The sequence below is a fragment of the Musca domestica genome, unplaced genomic scaffold (genome assembly GCF_030504385.1).
Source record: "Musca domestica strain aabys unplaced genomic scaffold, Musca_domestica.polishedcontigs.V.1.1 5, whole genome shotgun sequence".
Lineage (NCBI taxonomy): Eukaryota > Metazoa > Arthropoda > Insecta > Diptera > Muscidae > Musca > Musca domestica.
In genome coordinates, this window is record NW_026712346.1 from 20,961,193 (window position 1) to 20,987,044 (window position 25,852).

General features: G+C 31.0%; 1 protein-coding gene across 9 annotated transcripts in view; it reads left to right on the plus strand.

Annotated features, from left to right (window-relative positions):
- LOC101896598 (uncharacterized) overlaps positions 1-22,171 on the plus strand; it is a 37,749-nt gene extending 15,578 nt beyond the window's left edge. For all 9 annotated transcript variants that reach the window (XM_011296468.3, XM_011296465.3, XM_020038740.2 and 6 more), the window contains 6 exons: positions 3,581-3,632; positions 15,729-15,787; positions 15,900-16,056; positions 16,129-16,309; positions 16,377-16,685; positions 21,490-22,171. In XM_011296468.3, the coding sequence (XP_011294770.1) occupies positions 3,581-3,632; positions 15,729-15,787; positions 15,900-16,056; positions 16,129-16,309; positions 16,377-16,685; positions 21,490-21,537 (806 nt within the window). In that variant the 3' untranslated portion in view covers positions 21,538-22,171. The remainder of the gene's footprint in view (positions 1-3,580; positions 3,633-15,728; positions 15,788-15,899; positions 16,057-16,128; positions 16,310-16,376; positions 16,686-21,489) is intronic.
- Positions 22,172-25,852: the final 3,681 nt, after the last annotated feature.

Genomic DNA, 25,852 nt, shown 5'->3' on the forward strand with positions numbered 1-25,852 from the left:
TGCAAATATTATAAAATTGAGAACTTTTCTTTAAACGTAATGTACGAGTTTCCAAATCATCCTGCCTGCTTACAGTGACTCGACAGTTTTGTATCGTTTAGTACATTTCGTACACATTTTTAAATTCATCTCATCGAAATGCTACATACTCACCTTGATCCCAAATTCATAATTCATTTATGCGAAATTTAGCACTATTTTACACTAAATTTATTACCATTTGTTACGATTGGTACGTAACCGCTCCTTTTTGTTTATCATAGACAAATCTACATACACAAATTCTAAGCTCTATTTGATCGGTACAATTTTGTACCGTTGTAGTACGTATTTCGAAAAACCCAGCTTGACTTCGCATCACCAAAATTTATTCCAGCTTCAGTGGTGTCTGGGCGTTGATTATTAGTTTAGATAGATAATTTCTGTCGGAATTGTTACTTTTTTTAAAGAAAAAGATGGCAAAAGAAAACGGTATGGACCCGTAGTTCCGTTTGATGATCTTTATAGAATCACATTCTGAATTGATTTATTTTTGTGAACAGAATGCATTGCTGGATTGTCATAACATTTTGGGCAGATGATTTGCTTGTCCCAAGGACAAATCCTAATGAAATTTGTGATAATCGGTCCAGATTTAGATATAACTCCCACATATATTTCAGTTTTATTTTGCGTCAAATGCATAATATAAGGCAAAATTTGATAAAGTTCAGATATAAATATCATATATATATATATTCAGATATAGCTACATCTCCCATATATGTTTCATCCGATTTGGGTTTAAGTCCCCGACATTGAAAATGAAATGATGAAAATCGGCAGACATAACTATAGAACCCACATTCGGAATATACACTTCATAACAATGATATTTGATACCAGATATCAGATACAGCTCAGAAATAAATCTGCCAAATTTTATCGAGATCAGTTCACATAGCTTTTGTATATAGCTCCCATATATATCTTTGTTCGATGTCAAGTACATTGTTCGCCAAATGCGTAATATTAGACCAAATGGGATTCTAAATTTCGGTTCAGATATAGCTATAACTTCCATATCCGTATTATAACAAGGATTTACGGTACAAGATATTGTGTACACCTCCTATATATATTTCCCTTTAATTTGATGTAAATAATACGTCAGGTCGATACATTTGACCAAACAAAGTTGTTTCATCCGATGTTATATTTTAGTGTTCTGAAAGTTATAACATTAACTCCATAGCAACGATATTTGGCTCGAGAGGTCACATACATTAAAAGTTTGCTTAGACGCTTTTATGGTTTAGATTTAACCTACTTCAAATTTAATGAACAATATGAAAGTTTATTTGCTACACGCGACTCTCTTAATATTCAAAGTGGTGTTGGGTATCATAAAGTCAGCACCGCCTTCTTCTTTCTGTCTTTTCTTACTGGTTTTTATAATGTGGTTATGTAAGTAATTTAAAAATTGTATGAATGAGAACAGAAGAGAGACCAGAAATCCCATGAGAATAAACGACAATTTAACATTATATAACATACTAAGATTTTTATACCTTCAACTACGGCCAAATGGTACCACGTCGCATCGTCTCCTTTTCTCTGTTCCAGGGAATTTAGAGTCAAGTTATCCATGTGAGCTTGTACCTATACTTTGTGTGTTTTATCGTATACGGGTAACGATGATTGATGTACAAATTTTATACTACCCACCGAGATTTAATTTTCGGCCAACTTTAATTTTTTTCAAATGAAATTGGTTACTGGTTTTGGTAAAAGTCTTCAAAATACCAACATTCAAAACAATTTTCTTGAAAAATGTGTCTAAAATATCAGAAAACTCAAATATTCCGAGATACCACAAATTTGGGGTATATAAGAAAACATGCACTTATTCGGACAACCTACTGTCACAGATACATACAATGTTCCCATAAAGAATGTAAATCCCATTACAAACTCTAGAAGTGGCTTACCAAATATCGAGAGGTATTATTATATGAGGTTTTAGGGAAAGATTTTCCTATGTGGACATTGTTCTACCACAAGATGTAGAACCCACAACGAACTCTAGAATTTAAAACTATTCCATTTGGAAATGTGACTTACCGACTATCAGGAAATACCGTTATATTGTCGCTTTACGAAAATTGTTTACCAATATACTCTTCAAAGTTTGGCCGAGGGTATATAAAACAATATCTTAATGTAAAAGAACTTAGTCATTACTAAGAAACTGACAGACACCACTGAAGGTAGAAATTTGAAATTTCTCATGTGGGCAAAAAGGACTTGGATCTAAATGCTTTGCCATCTTGTTGACATGTCTGGATAAAATAGAAACAGCTTTCAAATATAATAAAACGAGTACTAAATGCTGTGTTATGTCATTTGGAGAATGTATAAAGATAAAATAGTGAAAAATGGACCACTAATGATGGTTTATTTAAAAAAAAATCAATATCGTTTTGATTTTAGAAATGAAATTCTTCTTTTTGAATGTTAATACATTGCGTAGATATAAAAAAGAAACTACAATTATTTTCTCTTTTCCTGAACCTGCAAGAAACTACTAGTTACGCATTTTGTTTCGATATCATAAAGGGAAAATCGTTTCTCGTAGTAAAAACTTTTAAATTCTTGCAGTTCTGGAAAAGATACTTGATGAAAAATTAAAATATGGGATATGAATTAGGATTTAGCGTAAGGCTTTAAACCAAGATTGGTAGTTAGTGACAGTTATGAACTTAATTTGATATCCATGCTCAATTAACAATTGGTAAAGCGTAGAGAAACACAGTATCTGAAATAGGTATAGCATAATATGCACTCTTGGTGTGATCGGGAAGATAAAGTGGTTTAATTGAATTCTGAAGATAGAAGTTTAACATTTGGCTATAAAATCATTGTTTTGAATTTGAATAATATACCCTAGGATATAATATGGATATGGATAATAGACTAAATAAATGGATATCATAATGATTAATATTAGTAATGGCTTAGTGTTAAATGTTCACACAACCCATTGCACTCATAATTTTACTCAACAACTTTCCCAGGAGGCTAGTACAAAATGTGTACTACGGCACTGTATGTGAATATTTTTTTTTAAACGTACAATCTTCCAAGTTAATGGAAAGTTATCTGTTTTTAAGGGTGACTTTTGAAAGATTTGGTTAAGTTAAAGTATTTGAAATGCTTGTACGGCCCTTATAATTTAATGTATGAAGATTATTTTATGCAAATGTTTGCATGACTTCGCCTCAAATTGTCCAATTTTGGCATTTTTTTTCCAAAACTTCGGCGCTGTATTCCAACGATATGGCCATAATTGTGAATTTCACTGCACATGGGTCTAGAATAAGGTGCAATAAACTTTTTGACCCAATCGAACTTATAATACCCACAACATATAATACTGTTAAGTATAATATGTACGTGTTGTTTAAACTTGATAGTGATCAATCCTGATATAAAAATTAAAGCAACATTTATTTTTTGTGACATTTTACTCCGCATAAAATGCCATTAAAATTATCAAATCAATAAGAGAATCATGAACTATTTGGTAACTATCTTTCAGGTGCTACCGTTGTATCCTGGCGTGTAAATAATCAGGAGCAGCTGTTTGTGAGGTAAGTATAGATATATTTTAAGAGGTGAGAATAGATGTTTTTTTACAGGTTTCTTAATATATTATTCAATATAATAATGGATGGCAGTGATTTATATGAATTTATTATATGCGGATTTGTTGGCGAACTTTTTATGGCTATAGAGGCTATGAACTAAAATTTGTAAAAATACAGCATATTGTGAACCAATCCAACTACATGGACCTCAGCTTGTTGCATTGGACCGCAATGTGCAGTTTTTTTTACAAGTTTTGGTTCATATTATTTAAGAATTCCCATAGTAAGTTCAGTTCGACAAAATTATCTAATATTATATTATTATAATTATAATTAATTCCGTCAAAAAATATGGCTTAAATCGTTAAAATACCGAATATCGGAAGGTTGTGATATATAGGGTTACGCGAAAACGTGGGCTGCCTACTGACAAAATTCAAATATGCGCAAAGTTTTAGACTTTTGTCTCGATTGAAAGATAACGTGATTGATATTTGTGAATAAATCTTTTGTGACTCGTACCATCGCTCGTTACCATGATACTGACAGCGTACCCAGACGTTAAGAAAGTGACGGAAGAAAATAGCAACATCAGCATCAGCAGAAATGGTTCGAAAAGTAAAGAAGCGACTTGATCGACATAAACGAATTAATTGATATGACTAAAATCATCAAAATATCGAAGATCAGGGGGCCCCATCAACACGATTACATTCACTGCGTCAAATAATGTGAGCTGTATCGTGATTTCAACAGATAGGCGAACAATGTAAAATCGACTTAGATTTTTATGCTGGACGGAAGAAAACAGCAACATCAGCAGAAATGGTTCGAAAAGTAAAAAAACGGCTTGATCGAAACCCGCGTCGTAGTGGCCGAAAAATAACTCGTGAGCCGAACATATCGCAATATTCCTTTCGGCAAATATTGAAAAATGAGCTCGGGGTAAAGCCATTAAAAAAAGTGCAAAAACTTACATCGCAACAGAAAGAAAATAGACTTAAAAAAGCAAAGGATATTCCAACAGGACTCAGCACGTGCCACCAAGAATGGTTACAAAATGAGGTTCCTCGCTTCATTGACCACCAAAATCTCGGATACCAACCCGTTGGAGTATTGTGTCTGGAGTATTTTGGAAAGCAAGGTTGGCACTAAAAAATATCAAAGTGTCGATCACCCAAACAAACGCTTCACCGGGAATGGGCCAAAATACCGCAGAGTAACATTCGGGCAGCGTGTGAGGGTTTCATTGACCATAATTCGTGCCAAAGGTGACCAATTCGAATAAATCCTAACTTATTCTAAAATTTGATGCTATTCCCGACATTTTTTTTGCTTTCATTACATAAAATGTAAAAAAAGTAAAAAATTATGGCGTTTGACTTTGTTGCAGTTTTTTTATCCCACCCTGTATATATAAATCACACTTTCAAAGATGAACACTTTTTGATTTTTTGAAGTCACATACAAAATAACATTTATAATCATTTACATTTTAGACGTAAAAAGATACAAAGGCCACCAACATTACCACAAAATTACCAAATTCGAATGTTCCATCACTGTTATGTTTTATCTTCTCTACTTTACGTACTCTCTTATTCTGTTTTTTTTTTTTAACTCATGGCTTGCTCTCTCCCTACGTTTCTTTTGTATTCGCTTTGATGGTTTTTATGAATGGATTTGCGCGCCTTTATTAAAGTCAACACAAATCGATATTTTCTGACCAATTCTATATTCCAGACAACAAATGTGTTGAATGTTTTTCAGTTAAACACATTTATGTACGTTTGTTCTCTATACACTGGAATTAGTTGTACCTTAGTTGGTCATGTTTTTATTTGTAGAAATACCTTTGTGGAGCACATACACAAAATTTGGTTTGTGTTATCCCTACGTTTGGAATCCTGTTTGTTTCTTTCTATTTGTACAATGTAGCATGCTACTTTTTTGCATTTTATTTCAGTTTTGTATGTATGAGGTTTTCGTATTTGTTATGTTCCCGCCTTTTTAGCGCTTTTTTTGCATAGGTTTTTGCATTATACGTTTCGAAGTAGTTTTTCTCTCCAAAGTTCAGTGAAATCTGTTTTGTGCCTGCTTCTTTATTTAGTTGGACCCTCTGTTTGGTTGTTTGCGATTGGTATGGCTCCACATGGCTTTGCGTTTTTTCTAGAGAATTTTTCTGCCAGACTTTTAGTATCTTTTCTCAGATATTTGGCAGCTTTTTCGCTTCCGCCTTTACTACTAGCGACAACATCTAGTTGCATACCTTTTTCCTCGGTTAAAATATTTTTTGGGGGAAGAAAGTGTTAACATGACTACAAATTTCGTGAAATCCAATCTGGGTGTGTACGATTTTGGCGCTAACGTAAATTTAAAAAGTAAAAACAGCTGCAAAGTTCGTTCTGGCGAAACTTAACTTGCAAAATGTAAAAAGTCTGGTGAAAAATGACGAAAATTTTAAAAAATGCCAAATATCGAATGTGGCTAGAAGAAAATGTGGACTTCTATAGCCAATTATCTATTCTTGGCTATTACGAACTCCGAATAACAAGTTTGAGATAATTCTCTTAAAAAATGTAGCTAAAATCATCAAATTCGCACGGACCGTAAGTCCATTCAAATTAACCAAAGTTCAAAAATTTTAGAAAAATATTAAATTGCTTATACAAAAAAATAAATAAAAAAATAAATGTTCACATGTTTTCAATATTTGCTCTCTTCCAGAAATTTAAGAATGTAAAACTCTTTACTACGACAACCAGTTTTTCCTTTATAATATTGAAAAAAATTGCAAAACTAGTAGATTCTTGCAGGTCCTGGAATAGATCAAATATATTATATATTATATATAAATATGTTTGTAATCTATTTCGAATAGCACCAATACACGCTCTTATTTATAATTGTTTTAAACATTTCGTTTTTGGGTTACGTTCATTGAAAACATGTATTTAGATATTGTGGTAAATAAAATATATAGTAAAGGCCTTGCACCCTACACCACACTGTATAAGTAAAGGGCCCAATCAATATCAATCTTGCTGTGCAAAGTCTGTGCACTGTGTGACAAAGTCTGTTATCCATATTCCATTTTAAATTTTCACTAAAAATGTGTCAAGTTAAAATAGTAGTACATTTTATTGCATTCATGTAGGGAATTTATTTTGAGTACCATGACATGCAACCCTGTAATTTGAGAATGTAACGTATTTTGAGATTGAAAGAGAAAGTTGAACAGGAGAAACCAACCCAACAACTAGGGCTGCCAACAAAATTTCAAGAAAAATCGTCAATTTTTCAGAAAAAAAAAACAGCTTAATCGTCATTTGCATTTTTAAAAATCGGCAACGTATAAATTATTAAATTAATACATATTTAACAAAACAAAAGTGTCTATTTCATGTAGAGAACAGGAAGTGAATATGCATAACTTTGCATTTTAATATAAACGTATAACATAGTCAGTTTTGTATAAAAATTAACATTGAAATAAAAACATAAAATGCAATTTAGCATAAACATAAAAAATAATTTTTATAAAAATGTAGATTTTTATAAAAAAAAGTTATCAATTATATTATATTATATCTTTGGTGAGATCTACGTATAAAACAGTGTATTTTTTTAGTCATGGAAGAATAATCACTTTGTAGAAGAATACTAAAATGAACAGTGATTTCCGAAACGGGCAATTTTTTAAAGTTTGTCTGTATGTGATCATTTTTTTCTACTGAACTCTAATTACGTTACAAATATTACATGTTTCTATTATACATTTTAAATAATTTAGTATTAAAAATTTTGAACTATTTAATTTTAGGTAATCTTTAGAATAAAGTATTTCTTCGAATTAAACGTGCTCAAATAAATGCAATTTTGTTAAGGTTTATATAACTAAAAATTCATTCCAAAGTTGTACGAATTCAGACAAAATTGGGAAAGCCAAAATGGAATCGCCACATTTAACTTCAAAACTTAGAAAGTTTAACTCCCTAAGCTCGGATTCGAAAAATTGTTCATCAGTTTTTAAAATTAGAGTGTGGACATTTTTAGAAATATCTAACAAAGAATTATTTCTCTTCTCATTACTCTTCAAGTATCAAAAACCTTAAACTTTTAAATAAATTTAAATTAGTTCCAATATTTGATTTGCAAGTTCTATATAAAAATTCAAGTACTAATTTTAGAGTGAAGTTTTGTTCAGGAAATAACTTATTTTGCATATAAACCTAAATATACTTAATCATATTATAATTTTTTTTGTATCTATAAAGTCAGTCAACATTATATTTTATAGAATTACTTAGAACACTTCTAAAAAGTAATTCCATTTGACTATTAATTAGTCTATTCCAGAACTGCAAAAATGTAAAAATTTTACTACGATAACCGATTTTCCCTTTATAATGTCGAAAAATATTGCAAAGCTAATAGATTCTTGCAGGTTCTGGAACAAACCGTATTTTGTGAATTGAGATTGATTCTTTTTGAAATAATTTATAAGTCTCATTATTAACATTGAGAATATTCTTCAGAAAAGACAGATATATTTTATTTTCTTAATTTAGATGTTATAAAATCAATTTAGCAACGTTTAATTCCGTAATGGGACACAGTGTCGATCGTTAAAATATCGTCAGGCAAATATCGGAAAATCCATATATAGAGTGTAAAATCGTCAAAATGCCGGTAAATCGGCAAAAATTGCAGCCCTACTGACAGCACGAGTATATTTGATCTCTGAACGAAACATGTCAATGAATCTCTTTAAACTACATATAATTTTATGTTTTACTCAGTCAGTGATCTGTTGTGAATATTGAATTTATGGATCCACTCCTTCAAATCTTTTGAAATTCAAAAAAAAAAAAAAAATATTTATAAATTATTGTTAGTCCAAAACTGGTACGTCGTAATACTTATTTCAGACTTATAAACGGACGTGGGCTGAGGGTATACATCTGTTGGCAAAACCGACTTATATTTTTTAACTTGGTTTCAATTTCTCGTTTATTTCTACACAATGATTTCTACCAAAATTCAAAAATTCGTTATTGACCACTTTTAAAATGAACTGAGTTCATGAATTAACAAGTTTCTATTTTAAAAAAATTGAAACTATTTTGTTTTTTTTCAAGCCTTTTAACTCATTTGAATGAAAGCATAGAATGAATAAGAAGAACTTGTTGCACTAGTGTTACACCTTACACCGCACTGAGCTTAATGAATTATGTCTTTGTGAATTGTTTGTATATAGCTGGCATATATATTTTATATTGCACCAAATATATTTTATTGTGCACAATTGTGTAATATCAGCCTTAATTGAGTGCATTTTGTCAGGTACCACCGATTCCAACCCAAAATTTAGTGAAAATCGGTATAGATATAGCTGTCATATATATGTGTTTCATCCGATTTGGTGTTTAAGTATATATATATATATATATATATATATATATATATATATATATATATATATATATATATATATATATATATATATATATATATATATATATATATATATATATATATATATGTCGGATCAAATCCGACTACCCCTACAGGTACACCTTACAAAAGATAACTAACTATCTTTAATATTTACAATCCTTATAACTTACGAAACATGTCAATGAATCTCTTTAAACTACATATAATTTTATGTTTTACTCAGTCAGTGATCTGTTGTGAATATTGAATTTATGGATCCACTCCTTCAAATCTTTTGAAATTCAAAAAAAAAAAAAATATTTATAAATTATTGTTAGTCCAAAACTGGTACGTCGTAATACTTATTTCAGACTTATAAACGGACGTGGGCTGAGGGTATACATCTGTTGGCAAAACCGACTTATATTTTTTAACTTGGTTTCAATTTCTCGTTTATTTCTACACTATGATTTCTACCAAAATTCAAAAATTCGTTATTGACCACTTTTAAAATGAACTGAGTTCATGAATTAACAAGTTTCTATTTTAAAAAAATTGAAACTATTTTGTTTTTTTTCAAGCCTTTTAACTCATTTGAATGAAAGTATAGAATGAATAAGAAGAACTTGTTGCACTAGTGTTACACCTTACACCGCACTGAGCTTAATGAATTATGTCTTTGTGAATTGTTTGTATATAGCTGGCATATATATTTTATATTGCACCAAATATATTTTATTGTGCAAAATTGTGTAATATCAGCCTTAATTGAGTGAATTTTGTCAGGTACCACCGATTCCAACCCAAAATTTAGTGAAAATCGGTACAGATATAGCTGCCATACATATGTGTTTCATCCGATTTGGTGTTTAAGTGTATATATATATATATATATATATATATATATATATATATATATATATATATATATATATATATATATATATATATATATATATATATATATATAATATATATATATATATATACATATATATATATATATATATATATATATGTCGGATCAAATCCGACTACCCCTTCAGGTACACCTTACAAAAGATAACTAACTATATTTAATATTTACAATCCTTATAACTTACGAAACATGTCAATGAATCTCTTTAAACTACATATAATTTTATGTTTTACTCAGTCAGTGATCTGTTGTGAATATTGAATTTATGGATCCACTCCTTCAAATCTTTTGAAATTCAAAAAAAAAAAAAAAAATATTTATAAATTATTGTTAGTCCAAAACTGGTACGTCGTAATACTTATTTCAGACTTATAAACGGACGTGGGCTGAGGGTATACATCTGTTGGCAAAACCGACTTATATTTTTTAACTTGGTTTCAATTTCTCGTTTATTTCTACACAATGATTTCTACCAAAATTCAAAAATTCGTTATTGACCACTTTTAAAATGAACTGAGTTCATGAATTAACAAGTTCCTATTTTAAAAAAATTGAAACTATTTTGTTTTTTTTCAAGCCTTTTAACTCATTTGAATGAAAGCATAGAATGAATAAGAAGAACTTGTTGCACTAGTGTTACACCTTACACCGCACTGAGCTTAATGAATTATGTCTTTGTGAATTGTTTGTATAAAGCTGGCATATATATTTTATATTGCACCAAATATATTTTATTGTGCACAATTGTGTAATATCAGCCTTAATTGAGTGAATTTTGTCAGGTACCACCGATTCCAACCCAAAATTTAGTGAAAATCGGTATAGATATAGCTGCCATATATATGTGTTTCATCCGATTTGGTGTTTAAGTATATATATATATATACATATATATATATATATATATATATATATATATATATATATATATATATATATATATATATATATATATATATATATATATATATATATATATATAAGGCGTTCACCCACCGTCGCTGCAGTGGTCGCTGCCATTCTCCAAAATTTGACCACTTTACGTTCTAAAGAGTTAAAGAATAATATTTTTGAAAATTATTTGCAACGGCCCACCTTTAGGTAGAGTCCCCCTGTAAGGTTCCTCCAACAAAAGAAGTATTTCTTATACAAATCCATTCCAAATTATATTATCTCCACATTTTTGGTAAACTAAATAAGATAACAAAGTTCTCTATATATATAAAAATCAATTGTTGCTCGTTGGTAATGTAATCTGTTGAGAACGGCTGAATCGATTTGCATATATTTTTATTTTTTTATACAAACGTTCGTCATACACCGCCTTAGATTTTTAAAGAAAAAATATTGACCACACCTACTTTACGCCCACTAATTCGATTTACGTAAAATCCTTATATTTGCCAAATAATGAAGATATCGGTTTTAAAATTATTACACGACGTACAGTTGACATTCCCTCCAATCCCAAGCATTTATTTGGGGGCTGAGGAACTGACCACGCCTACTTTTTAATATATATATATATAAACCAGTTGTTGTTCGTTGTTAATTGAATCAGTTGAGACCGGCTGGAACTATTTGGCTATATTTTTTTAAATGTCCGTCCTACCCCGATTTAGGTTTTTATGCAAAGAAAAAGTGACAACGCCCAATTTTGCGTTTCGCTTTATCTAAAATCCTAATATTTCCAAAATCATGAAGATATTTGTTCCACAGTTAGTATACGACGTAATCTTGACTCTCTCTCCAACCCTAGGTATCTGTTTGGGGTCAGAGGAACTGGCCACACCTATAAAAATTTATATGTAAAATATTTTAAAAAGTATAGTAACACATCAGTACAGGACGGCTGGGCCGGTTTGACTCAAATTTTCTTTTGGTTATTTGTAATTACAGTGGAAACGTTGTCATGAAAGAAAATTTTGAGAAAAATCGCGGAACTGAAAAAATTGACTGATCTATTATGATATGGAATTTTGTGTAGAATTTTTTCAGAATGCCTTTTGGAATTAAAAATTAGTATTGAAAAAACCGAAAAAATCGAGAATGTTTGCATATTTTCTATACATGTTGTTATATGGTCGCCATACCCAAATTTAAAATTTTGATTTGATATGGAAATAATCCATCCCTTAGAACTCGAAATGCAAAATTCATTGGGACTTTAATCAGTGAAATAACGAATATAAAGAGGCACTGTATTATGTGGACTATAAAAAATAGTGGAGTGAATTGAAAATATAGTAAGAAAAGGATTCATACACTCGGAAAATTCTTCTGAACCCTTAAAAGTAACCTTAAATCATAGGTAACGTTATATGGGCACTATGCGCTATCGTCAGTAATTACACTGTGCTGCAGATAATCTTGGGTTTAAGAAATTTTTCGGTTGGTAAATAAAAATCCCAAAAGAGGGTTCCCAGATCAAACTTTTTAGAGTCAATTTTATATAGCTTAACCATACACAAAGGGCCGCAAATATTTTGCCTATAGTCCGCAAAAGTTACGATAAAATTTTAAATTTGAAAAATACCTAGGGGTTTACATGAGGAATCATTTGTACAAAATATGTATCAGGTTGGTCTACATTGTGATATAGCCCCCCTCAATTGATATAGCCCCTTTCAAATTCCTCAAATGTTGGTAATTTTTGATTTTAGTTATTACCAGGGTCTTGGTCACAAAAAGACGGTTAATAAGATCTGTATTTATTGAAACATGAGAATTTTTTCGGAATGATTTAGTCTAAATTTTTTTTGTATCTTTGTTTCTATGTTTGTTAGAGAATTATCGGAGGAGACTGTGGAGTTCATCCGATAATTCTCCAATCGATGCCATGTCGGGTGCATGTATTAAAATTTTATGTACTGAGGGTGGAAGATAGTACCATGGATATCTATTTGTTAACTCTTTAGAAGTTTGCAGTGCAAGGGCCTTACATTTTTTGAAATTAATATTGTACCCAGAAGACAATGCTTGTAACAATATTGAAGACCTCTCAATTACATCTTTATCAATCCCTGTTATCTTCGCAGATAAGCTCGCCATAAAACTGACAAAATTGCAGCGAAGTCACTTCAGTATTTTGGGTGTAACATACACATCTGACAAAATCTGTTAGATAGTTAAATTAGCACTTATAGAATCTTAGGACCATTGCTAATGGCATGAAAAAAACATATTGGGGGATACAGGGGGGAAGACAATTAAAACTTTAAGTGAAATCTAATGTTATTGTCAAAATTAATCTTAAAGGCCCATAGTTTTAGTCTTAATGTATAGTTTTTAAGCATAATAATTCACAAATCTGGCTCACATAAGTGGCACAATTTTTAGTATAAATTATGACTCGATTAAATAGAAATAAATACGTCTTTCAAAAAACCTGATCCTATTTTTCAGTAAGAGGTTTTAGTTTTACAGTTAAAAATCTAAATAATATAGCATATATATTAAAATGTATACATTAACTGTTTATAATAGATACATATTTTGTACAAATGATTCCAAATGTTACCCCTAGGACTGTTTCAAATTTAAAACTTCATCGTATCTTTTGCGGAGTATAGGGAAAATATTTGCGGCCTTTTGTGTATGTTTAAGCTATATAAAATTGACTCTAAAAAAGTTTGATCCGGGAACCCTCTTTTGGGATTTTTATTTACCAACCGAAAAATTTCCTAAACCCAAGATTATCTGCGGCGCAGTGTAATTACTGACGATAGCGCATAGTGCCCGTATAACATTACCTATAATTTAAGGTTACTTTTAAGGGTTCAGAAGAATTTTCCGAGTATATGAATACTTTTCTTACTATATTTTCAATTCACTCCACTATTTTGTATAGTCCGCATATTACAGTGCCTCTTCATATTCGGTATTTCGCTGATTGAAGTCCCAATAAATTTTGCATTTCGAGTTCGAAGGGATGGATTATCTCCATATCAAATCAAAATTTAAAATTTGGGTATGGCGACCATATAACAGCATGTATAGAAAATATGAAAACTTTATAGATTTTTTCGTTTTTTTTTTAATAAGAATTTTCAATTCCAAAAGGCATTCTGAAACAATTCTACACAAAATTCCATATCATAATAGAGCAGTCAATTTTTCAGTTCCACGATTTTTCTCAAAATTTTCTTTCATGACAACCACTTCCACTGTAATTACAAATAACCAAAAGAAAATTTGAGTCAAACCGGCCCAACCGTTCTCTACTGATGTGTTACTATACTTTTTCAAATATTTGACATATAAATTTATATAGGTGTGGCCAGTTCCTCTGACCCCAAACAGATACCTAGGGTTGGAGAGAGAGAGTCAAGATTACGTCGTATACTAACTGTGGAACAGATATATTCATGATTTTGGAAATATTAGGATTTTAGATAAATCGAAACGCAAAATTGGGCGTGGTCACTTTTTCTTTGCATAAAAACCTAAATCGGGGTAGGACGAACATTTAAAAAAATATCCAAATAGTTCCAGCTGGTGGTTTAAGGTTTATATATAGATTAAAAAGTAGGCGTGGTCAGTTCCTCATCCCCCAAATAAATACTTAGGATTAAAGGGTATGTTAACAGTACGTCGTGTAATAATTTTAAAACCGATATCTTCATTATTTGGCAAATATAAGGATTTTAGATAAATCGAAATAGTGGGCATAAAGTAGATTTTCTTAGATTTTATCTTTTTTTGTGAACAGGCCATTCCGAATTGGGGAGAATGATCAAAATCAATCCAGCGGTTCTTGACATATAAGCGGAATAACTAACATAAATTTCTTTACATTGAGATTGTACCTATTTCGAAACTATAAATATTGTTCCCATAATGTTTTGAAAATACTACAACAATAGCATACGAAAGAAGGAAAACATCAATAGTCTTAAACTGTGTAACCGGCCCGATATAGAAATAAAAAATAAGCCAAATTATATGGAAATAGGGTCACATTTGGTCAGCTCATATTTTTCTTTAATTTTATATGCGTTTGTTTGTATAGTTAGGCAAAAAAGAGTATGAATCAAACAGCTTGAAATATAGCTATAGCTCCGATATGACTTAAACGATTTTATATTTATGCAATTATATTTACCATGGGAATGATTGCATTTGAAAAATACAATCCCGAAGCTAGGGCCTTATAACTTCTAATTTAAAATTCTAATAACAAATGCAACATGTTATTTTTTACCATTTTTCCCAACATTTTTATACACGCAGAATGGATACGCATCTAACGTCGAGAATTTTTCACAACATCGAGCTCTAATACAATTGCAATTGTCTTTCATCCCAAAACAGAAACATTTTTTCTGCCCAAATGCTGTAATATGATTTTAAATTTCAGCAGAATTTGAAATTATTTTGTTTATTATTCGAAACAATACATACATATACAGAAACTGTATACATGTTCTGACATTACAAGACTACCAAAAGAAATAATTGTACTCATGTAATTGCTATGTCCTACCTTGTCTTCATTGTACCATGATATTTACTAAGAGAGAGAAACTAATATTTTTGCCTCAATCTAATTTAGTGAACATCGGTTCAGGTTAAGATATAATTTCTATACGATTTCAAATTAACAACACTGAGACTTCAATCCTTCCATTCTTAATATTTGACTTAAAACTCTGCAATAAAATATTTAATTTTAGAACATTATTTTAAATCATCATTTATTAGAAAAAAAAAAACAATAAATAACAATTGGTGTTTTTCAGCAAATTGGCCTCTTTTGACGGAAAGAAGGCGATACGTGGGGGCATACCGTTCGTATTTCGTAAGTATTAATTAAAAAAAATAAAATTATCATCAAATGTTTTTCAAGTTCGTTATTCTGTTCGCCTTTAGACGTTGAACTCCACCATAATCTCTATATTTCTATTTTGTAGCCCAATTCGGTCCATGGTCATTTGGAGCACAGCATGGTTTTGCTCGTATCACACGATGGAATTTAGAACGACCTCCCGAAAGACTGCATAATGGTGACGTAGAAGCCATTTTTTCTTTAATGGACAACGAATTTACCCGATCTATGTGGAATTATCAGTACGTAGACATGAAATCAAGAGTGTAATATCACTATATTTTTTGTTTTGTTTTTTTCAAATATATTTGCAGATTTCGTATCACATACCGTTTAATATTACGCGAAAAAGAACTACATTTCCATATAGGAGTTTATAATCCTAGCAAAGAATTAACAATGACTTTTAATTTACTGCTGCACACTTACCTCAAAGTTCCTGATGTAAGACGCTGTCAAATAACTGGTTTGCATGGTTGCACATTTATGGACAAGGTAATTGAAAATACCACAAAATATATCTCCCATTCATTAATATGAAAATAATTGTTAAATATTGTAGACCCGCAACGATGCCATGTATCAAGAAGGTCGCGAAGTAGTAACCGTCAATGAATGGACAGATCGTATTTATCAACACACACCTCAGGAACATATTATAACGAACGTTGTGTCGGGGCGCAAAATGCGTATACATAAATATAATTTTCCAGACACCGTCATTTGGAATCCATGGATTGATAAAGCAAGGGAAATTGGTGACTTTGGCGATGATGAATTTCCTAACATGTTATGCGTCGAAGCTGGTCACGTTTCATCGCCAGTTATTCTTTTGCCAGGAACTGCTTTTGAAGCAAGCCAAATTTTGCAGGTAAATTGTGAGGCAAAAAAAGCCTAACACACACATATATATATATATATATATATATATATATATATATATATATATATATATATATATATATATATATATATATATATATATATATCTATATATATCTATATATATATATATATATATATATCTGTGGTCTGCTAGCAATTGTGCTTACCCAGTTGGAGACAGACAGAGGATACTGGTTAAGCGCAATTGCTAGCATCCTATATATATATATATATATATATATATATATATATATATATATATATATATATATATATATCTCCCGTAATTAGACCCACCATAACCTCGAAGACCACTGGCCATACTTATTTGCAGACATTACATCCCTTTCCAGTCAGCCAGTTCTGATTGAATCTCCCAAAATAGTGTTTCGGCAATACTTAGAAGATCCGCGTCTGGTCCATTCATCTGCTGATTCATTGCCACAATGGTCAGGGCCAGAGTGCCCAAAGGACTGACTCCACCATTAACCTAGTTCATTGAGCCGCAGGCCACATCTAGCAATTTGTTCCGAGTGCAGGCTAGGCGTTCTTTTAAACGCACCTGTAATTAGTAACTACGCTGTTCTTTGAACTTTATCAATGCTTTTGTTGAAGATAGTTTTACCCACCATACTAGCCCTCCATAAGTTAGAATTGGTCAAAATATTGATTCATGTATCCATTTGATTATATATGGTTTAAGTTCTCAGCTCTTTCTTAAGGAGTTTCTGCAAGAATGGAGTGCGATTAAGCCTCTCTTCGCTCGCTCCTCGATATTCCTTTTCCAATGTATTTCTTTTTGCCAAGGATGGTACCGAGGTAATTAGTTTCCGTTGATAGGCTTAACCTAACTCCATCCAACAAAGGTAGCGAAAAACCTGGGATTTTCCGCGTCCTAGTAAAAAGCACGAGCCAGTTTTAGCCCAAGAATTCACTGCACAAGATCTTAAACAGTTTGCAAGAATTTACCCGCAATTAGCAGAACCACATCATCAGCGTAAGCGACTACTTTTGTTCCGTCATGTTCCAGGTCTTTTAGTATGTCGTTTATCACCAATGGCCAGAGTAATGGTGATAGAACCTCTCCTTGCGGGGTGCCCCTAGTAACCGATTTCCTGACGGAGCACTCCCCGATGCATGAGTTCATGATTCTGCTACTGAGCATAACACCAACCCATTCAATTAGGTGTGGTGGTAAACTAAATTTTGTAAGGGAAGCATGAATTGCATCAAGTGTGACATTGATGAATGCCCCTTCTATGTCGAGGTGTTCTTCTCCACAAATTTCCCGACTCATGTTGCGTGTTTCAACCGATTTTCCTTTCATATAGGCATGTTGAGCAGCGCTTATTGAAGTTAAAAATATCTATTAGAATCTCCAGAGTTTACAATAGAAAGGACGAAAGACTGATAGGCCTGTAGTCTTTTGGAAGTACGTGACTCGGATTCCCCGCCTGTAACTTCCCTCCACAGTGATGGAATATGAGAGAGACGCAAAAAAACCTTACAAATCACTTCCAGTATTGGTACTATTGCCGTCAATGCATGCTGTGACATGGCGGGAATAATGCCGTTCGGCCCCGGTAACTTGAAAGGTTTGATAGAGTTATTCCCCCAATCCTATAAATTAGACTCACATCCTCTGCCACACAGTGCTGATTATGATGCTATGCCGATTGTTCATTTCTCGCATCGGCGCAGTTAGAAAAGTGTGAGTGTGAGAGTGTCTAAACCAGAGTCAGTCCAGCTTCCATCTTGTCGTTTTATACATCCAATAGTTTTAGGGTCCTTTGAAAGAACTTTACGAAATCTGGAAGCTTCATTGACATCCTCTGTAGACTCAGTTAAGCTCACCCATGATGATTTTTTGGCCTTCTTTATCTAACTGTTGTTGTTGAAAGCAGATCTATATGTTTCTTGGTTTCCTATGAGGTTTCTGATGATGTCCCACCGGTGACCCTCTGCTTGTTTATATATATATATATATATATATATATATATATATATATATATATATATATATATATATATATATATATATATATATATATATATATATATATATTTAACTACATTTCTAATTCTTTCATTAATACCTGTACCACCATATCACAGTGGTCGCAGCCATTGGCCAAATGTGTACACATGAACTCTTAAGAGGTTAAGCTTTTTAGAAAACAAAATAATCTTGGCTTCATTCTAACGGCCCACTTCGAGAATAGCATCAAAAAAAGAGAAAATATAGTTACTTGCTTTTTTCAGTGGGATCAGTGAAAAAGTGGAGTAAAAATAGATCAGTATTACAAAATTAAATACATTTTAAAATGACAAATCTTGGTATAATTATTGAAAAGCAAGGTATTGTCTTATTTTTAGTGCAGTAATTTGTGTGTTTAGTAGTTGGGTATAATATAGACGATGTGAGTGTTCTGAATTGCCTTTAAGATTAATTTTGAAAATAAATTTGGATTTCAGTTAGTTTTAATTCTTTTCCCCCCTGAGGCAATGTGATTTTTTTCACGCCATTCCTAAGATTCTTGAAGTGCTAATTTAACTTTCAGATTTTGTCAGATTTGTGTGTTATGCCCAATATACTGAAGTGACTTCGCTGTAATTTTGTCAATTCTATGGTGCTAATGACATAGAATATGTTTTTGTTGTTTGGATTGATAAAGATGTAAATGAGAGGTGTTCAATATTGTTACAAGGATTGACTTCCGGATGCCATATTATGTCGAAAAATTTGAGGACTTTACGCTGGAAACAGCTAAAGAGCTAACAAATAGATATCCATGACACTATCTTACACCCACAGTTCATAAAATTTCAATACATGCTCCCGACATTATAAAATATGCCATTGTATCGATTGGAGAATTATAGGGAGGCCGCGAGGTCTGGCAACAAAGATATAAAAAGTTTCGACTAAATCATACCCGAAAAAATTCTCGTGTTTCAACAAACACAGATCTTATTAAACGTCTCCTTCTGAGATCTGATCCAATAGTTTTAGGGTCCTTTGAAAGAACTTTACGAAATCTGGAAGCTTCATTGACATCCTCTGTAGACTCAGTTAAGCTCACCCATGATGATTTTTTGGCCTTCTTTATCTAACTGTTGTTGTTGAAAGCAGATCTATATGTTTCTTGGTTTCCTATGAGGTTTCTGATGATGTCCCACCGGTGACCCTCTGCTTGTTTATATATATATATATATATATATATATATATATATATATATATATATATATATTTAACTACATTTCTAATTCTTTCATTAATACCTGTACAACCATATCACAGTGGTCGCAGCCATTGGCCAAATGTGTACACATGAACTCTTAAGAGGTTAAGCTTTTTAGAAAACAAAATAATCTTGGCTTCATTCTAACGGCCCACTTCGAGAATAGCATCAAAAAAAGAGAAAATATAGTTACTTGCTTTTTTCAGTGGGATCAGTGAAAAAGTGGAGTAAAAATAGATCAGTATTACAAAATTAAATACATTTTAAAATGACAAATCTTGGTATAATTATTGAAAAGCAAGGTATTGTCTTATTTTTAGTGCAGTAATTTGTGTGTTTAGTAGTTGGGTATAATATAGACGATGTGAGTGTTCTGAATTGCCTTTAAGATTAATTTTGAAAATAAATTTGGATTTCAGTTAGTTTTAATTCTTTTCCCCCCTGAGGCAATGTGATTTTTTTCACGCCATTCCTAAGATTCTTGAAGTGCTAATTTAACTTTCAGATTTTGTCAGATTTGTGTGTTATGCCCAATATACTGAAGTGACTTCGCTGTAATTTTGTCAATTCTATGGTGCTAATGACATAGAATATGTTTTTGTTGTTTGGATTGATAAAGATGTAAATGAGAGGTGTTCAATATTGTTACAAGGATTGACTTCCGGATGCCATATTATGTCGAAAAATTTGAGGACTTTACGCTGGAAACAGCTAAAGAGCTAACAAATAGATATCCATGACACTATCTTACACCCACAGTTCATAAAATTTCAATACATGCTCCCGACATTATAAAATATGCCATTGTATCGATTGGAGAATTATAGGGAGGCCGCGAGGTCTGGCAACAAAGATATAAAAAGTTTCGACTAAATCATACCCGAAAAAATTCTCGTGTTTCAACAAACACAGATCTTATTAAACGTCTCCTTCTGAGATCTGACCCTTTTATAACGGGACAGCGAACGTTACCAAGCAATAAAATATATTATTAAAATCTGCATTTTATTTACTTGAATAACACTGAAATGTATATATATCCATTAGTAACTTTGATTTAGTTTTATATTGAATTGTTTATTTTGTTTACAAAAACATTGTCTATTTTGTTTACAAAAAAATAATCAAATTTGGAATTGATTTGTATAAAAATACTTCTATTTTTGGAGGTACCTTTACAGGGGGACTCTACCTGAAGGCGGGCCGTTCCAAATAATTTTCAGCAAGACTATTTTTAGGTCTTTAGAACGTAAAATGTCAAATAACAGAACAATCTAGTGTAAAAATGTGACGAAAATTGGGCAAATAACCCTTATTCGGGAGGTACGTTGTAAGGGGACCATGCCAAAACATGCCTCGACCATATCCATTTTGTCACATTTTTTATTTTTATCCCATCAATGTACCATAACCAAAGATTCATATTGATATCTGCACTGAAAGTATTTTTGGCCGCTGTTCCCATACGACCTCGACCACTGTGCATATGTTAGGTAATAACTCCTGTGTAATCCAATCAAACGTATCTTTCTCTCAAATATCTACAGATCATCATCGAGGGAAATGTCAGCAGAAAAACTAAACGGAATCGCTAACGTTTAAAGAATCGGAACCCGCTAAGGTGAACCGATTCGTAAAAAACATAACAACTAAAATTACAGTTAAACCTTCAGAAATAAAATGAAAGCAGTGAAATTATCAACAAGCATAGAAATTTAGCGGAAATCAAAATATTCTTCCATTTAGCAACTAAATTACCAGCAATAACATTCACATTAACCATCAAAATCAAAATAATTGTTCGATTGACTTCGTATAAAGCAATAGCAAAATATATTTCACATATTAGGTATATATTTCTTAAGTTTTATGTTGTATAAAATCGTAGAATCCTGGATTAAAATATTTGTGTAGAAAAATTGCATAGGATAAATAAACATTACGTTTACTCATCAGTACGATAAAGTTGAACATATGCCGTTTGACAATGAAACAACGATAAGAAGCTGCATTTTGCATTTCCTGGTAATATGTAGTAAATTATTGAAATGCATTCTACATATTACACAATTGTTCAACACATTTTAGCAACATAAAACATATAGGGCTTAAACTACTGTAGGTTGCCTTTATAAAATATATATACTGTACAATTTCATTTATCATTAAAAATAATTAAACTATTTTTACAAAGTAAAATTAAAATTATGCTTTTTGTGTTGTGCTAAATTTATGATCATCATTTAACTTCTAGGTTGTCTTTTCCAATATTAGCAATAATGAATTTAAATGAAGATTTATTTAAAAAAACATGTAACGGTTGTGGTAGTTTGCATTATATAGTAATACAAACAAAAATTTAAAATCCTTTATACGACATCTGGTGCAAAAATGTTATTTGTATAACAATAAACTCCCTGCTGAACACAGTAAACGTTTTACACAGTTATTTAGCATATTATTTACTTGCAATCATTAAATTGGCAATTTTTTATCCAAATAAATAAAAAAAATTCTTCAAGAATGAAACACAAATATTTAACGGACAACAACATGTGTGATAGTTTTGTTAAAAACTAAATTTATTCCACTGCACAGATTCGTTTTTTATTTACATTACACACAATGTATGATCAAAGGCTAACAATATTAGTAAACCTATGTATACGATTTTATTGATTAAAAAAACAAATATTAAAACAACAACTTTAAAAATTTTACATATATATATATATATATATATATATATATATATATATATATATATATATATATATATATATATACAATTTTGTTCATGATATCAACAAACAACTCTATATATATAAAGTTTTAATTTTTTACCGACGTTCGCATTATATAATTATCAATATACGTATACTGCGCATACTAATAAAAAATCCATATGATATATTATAAAGAGTAGATATATATTCTTTAAGAATGATTGTAAATTTGTCTACTTGTATAACCTTGCAAATAAATAAAGATATTAATAATTATAAGTAAATGGTTTGTTTGATCCTAATCAGAGAAATTAGATATTTATAACGTAGGGTAAGTGTACCAGTAGTCGGCAGTCTGAGTGGAACATTTCAATTATTACAAAGTTAATTTATTCAGATTCGAAATTTTGTATAGTTTTTGCAATAATAAATAAAGTTTTAATAATTTTTTATTAAATTTCATAAATTTGTAGTTTTATTAAAACAATGCTTTTTTGCTAGTAGTCGGCACCACTTGCCAATTGTCGGCATGACATTTTCCAACAGTCGGCATACCAATTTTTTTTTGTAAGAATAATTAATAATAATAATAATAAAGTAATTCATTAAAATATAATATTTTTGTTTAGTTAAACTGATACGACGTCTTTATTGTACTTATCTTAAGAATATGAATTGTTGAGGACCTTCACAGACAAAAATTTAATTTTTATTAGAATAATTCATCTTTTCTTAGCGAAATTGTGCACAAAGATAGCTGGCAATATATTTGAAGTAAACAAAATATATTTAGTTATAATAGTTTCATTTATTTGGGCTTAAAAATAAAAAGTGCCGACTACTGGGACATGCCGAACTTAGGCACACTTACCCTATACAATGTTTTGAAATATATGAAAATGAACCAAAGCATTTTTCAAAATAAATTAGTACAAATTATCTGTCATGCCAAAAAATCGAATCGGAATGATTTAAATTCTGTAATTTAAAAATCGATCTTTTTTGTTTTAGCTTCTCCACTTCCGATCGATTTGGAATAATCTCATTCAGTGTAAATGTGGCAACATTAGAGAAATGAAAGAACGAATGAATGAGGAATGGAGGGTATATTAAGTTTGTCATACCTATATTAGGTATTTTGATGATTTTAGCTAAATTATTCATCGGAATTTTATCAAATATCGTATATAAATTCCTAATGGGTACTACCATATTTGACAGAAAATTAACTATGCAGGTCCTCGTAGGCCCTAATATAACGGTAACTGCCTATATTCTTTTATTATTTAGCAATATTTTTCAACGGAATTTTTTTTTCGAAAGCTGCAAATTACTTTCATATGGTGGAAAATATTAAAAGTTCGCCTTTTCGACTGGATTAAATCATCGGCTGGTTTCTTCGTAAAGAACAAAGGAGCGCAGAGTCAAAATCGAACTTTCACGAAGAAACCAGTCTAATTATTAAAAAAGATCAAAAATTTTTAATTTAATTGTATATTCGTTATTAAAACAATATTTTTATTACTTGAAAGTGTTTTAAAGTTACAAGTTCCCATAAAAATTAAATTATACTTGCAAATCCAATGTGATTTTCTGAAGAAGCTAAATACGAAGTTACGGCGTTGCCTAAAATTCGATATAGCGTACACAAATTTTCAACTTCCTCACTATGGTAAAATGTTTTGTAAGTCCGTATTACCCAAATACTAGATCCCTATCTTAGAATTTATCAAATAAAACCGTTGTAGAAATTGATACTTTTCTAATTCAGCCATATGTAATGTTTTCTTATGCAATCACATTCTTTTGTAATATTCTATTCAATTTTCAACACACAAAAAAGGAATTGTTTCTATTGTCAAATTTGAAAGTGTTCAACTTTGAAATTTTGTACGTCCAGCTGATTACAATTTTTTTTGGTGTGCCCGACTTCTGCCAATTTTGTGTATGTATTTGTTGTTTTGAAAAATAAAAACAAACAACAAAACTAAAATAGCGGGGCGCGCAATAATAATATTAACCAGATTTGCAATGGAATTGAAAGATTGAACACTTAGGATCATATTTTTGAGAGAATTTCATTCATCTTTAACGCTATTTTGAAATGACTCATTTTGAAATGAACAAAAAACACCAAATAAATAAAAACAAATTGTTGCCTATAATTTTGAACATGGTAGAAGAATATAGGTAGACGCGTCGACACGGCTGCTGGGACAATGAACTGTCAAACCAATTTTGGAATTGAAAATGTTGAATGAAAAATTATTTAAATTTGTAAAAATTGTTGAAAAACGCGAATTATAATAGCTTCCGAATGACGTAGTATAAGAAAACATATAAAAATCTACTTATATTTGAAAAAAAAAACATTTGAATTTTTTTGACATAGCAATGTTTCCCAGCGTTGATGCATCTACCTGTATTCTTTTGCCATGATTTTCAATAATTCTGGCAGGAAGCATGCATAGCCTCAGGGCTGTATTTCTGTAGTTTTACGAAGCTGTTCCACCTCCTTATTGTACCATGGTCCGACATATTTGGATAACAATCATATAAATACATTTGTTTACTGGTGTTGTGAAATACGATTGATGTTTGAATTTTTTAAACAAATTTAAAATTTGTGAAAATGTCTAATTATATATGTTTGGATGACAATTATATTATGTATTCTCCATGGCACAATTACAGAAGATAGAAGAAAACTACATTCTAAACACAATTTTTTTCTTTTGGTACCTCAATTCTGTCAAAACATACATCCAAAGGCACGGTCGACGAAGGGGTTTTTGTTGTAACAGTCAAAACCAACTTACATGGTTATGTTACTTCTTTTGTTTTTTGTCATAGGAGTTATTTTTAAATTAAATTACAGAAAAAAATAAAAGTAATAATAATTCAGAAATATTTTAGAGGGGAAAGGTCTTAATATTTTTGGCGTGACAGAATCTTGGTTAAAACCTACAATTTCGAACGAAGCCATAAAAATACCAGATTACATTTCTTACAGAAGTGATAGACCTGGTAGCAGAGGAGGTGGTGTTGTTTTGTATGTTGCACAGAATATGAGTCATAAACTTGTGTGTAGAGGTAATTCTTATGGTGATGTTGAATATGTTTTTTGTGAGGTTATTAGGTGTGTCTGGTTACCCTAAAATTTGTAACAATTGTTACAAATTGT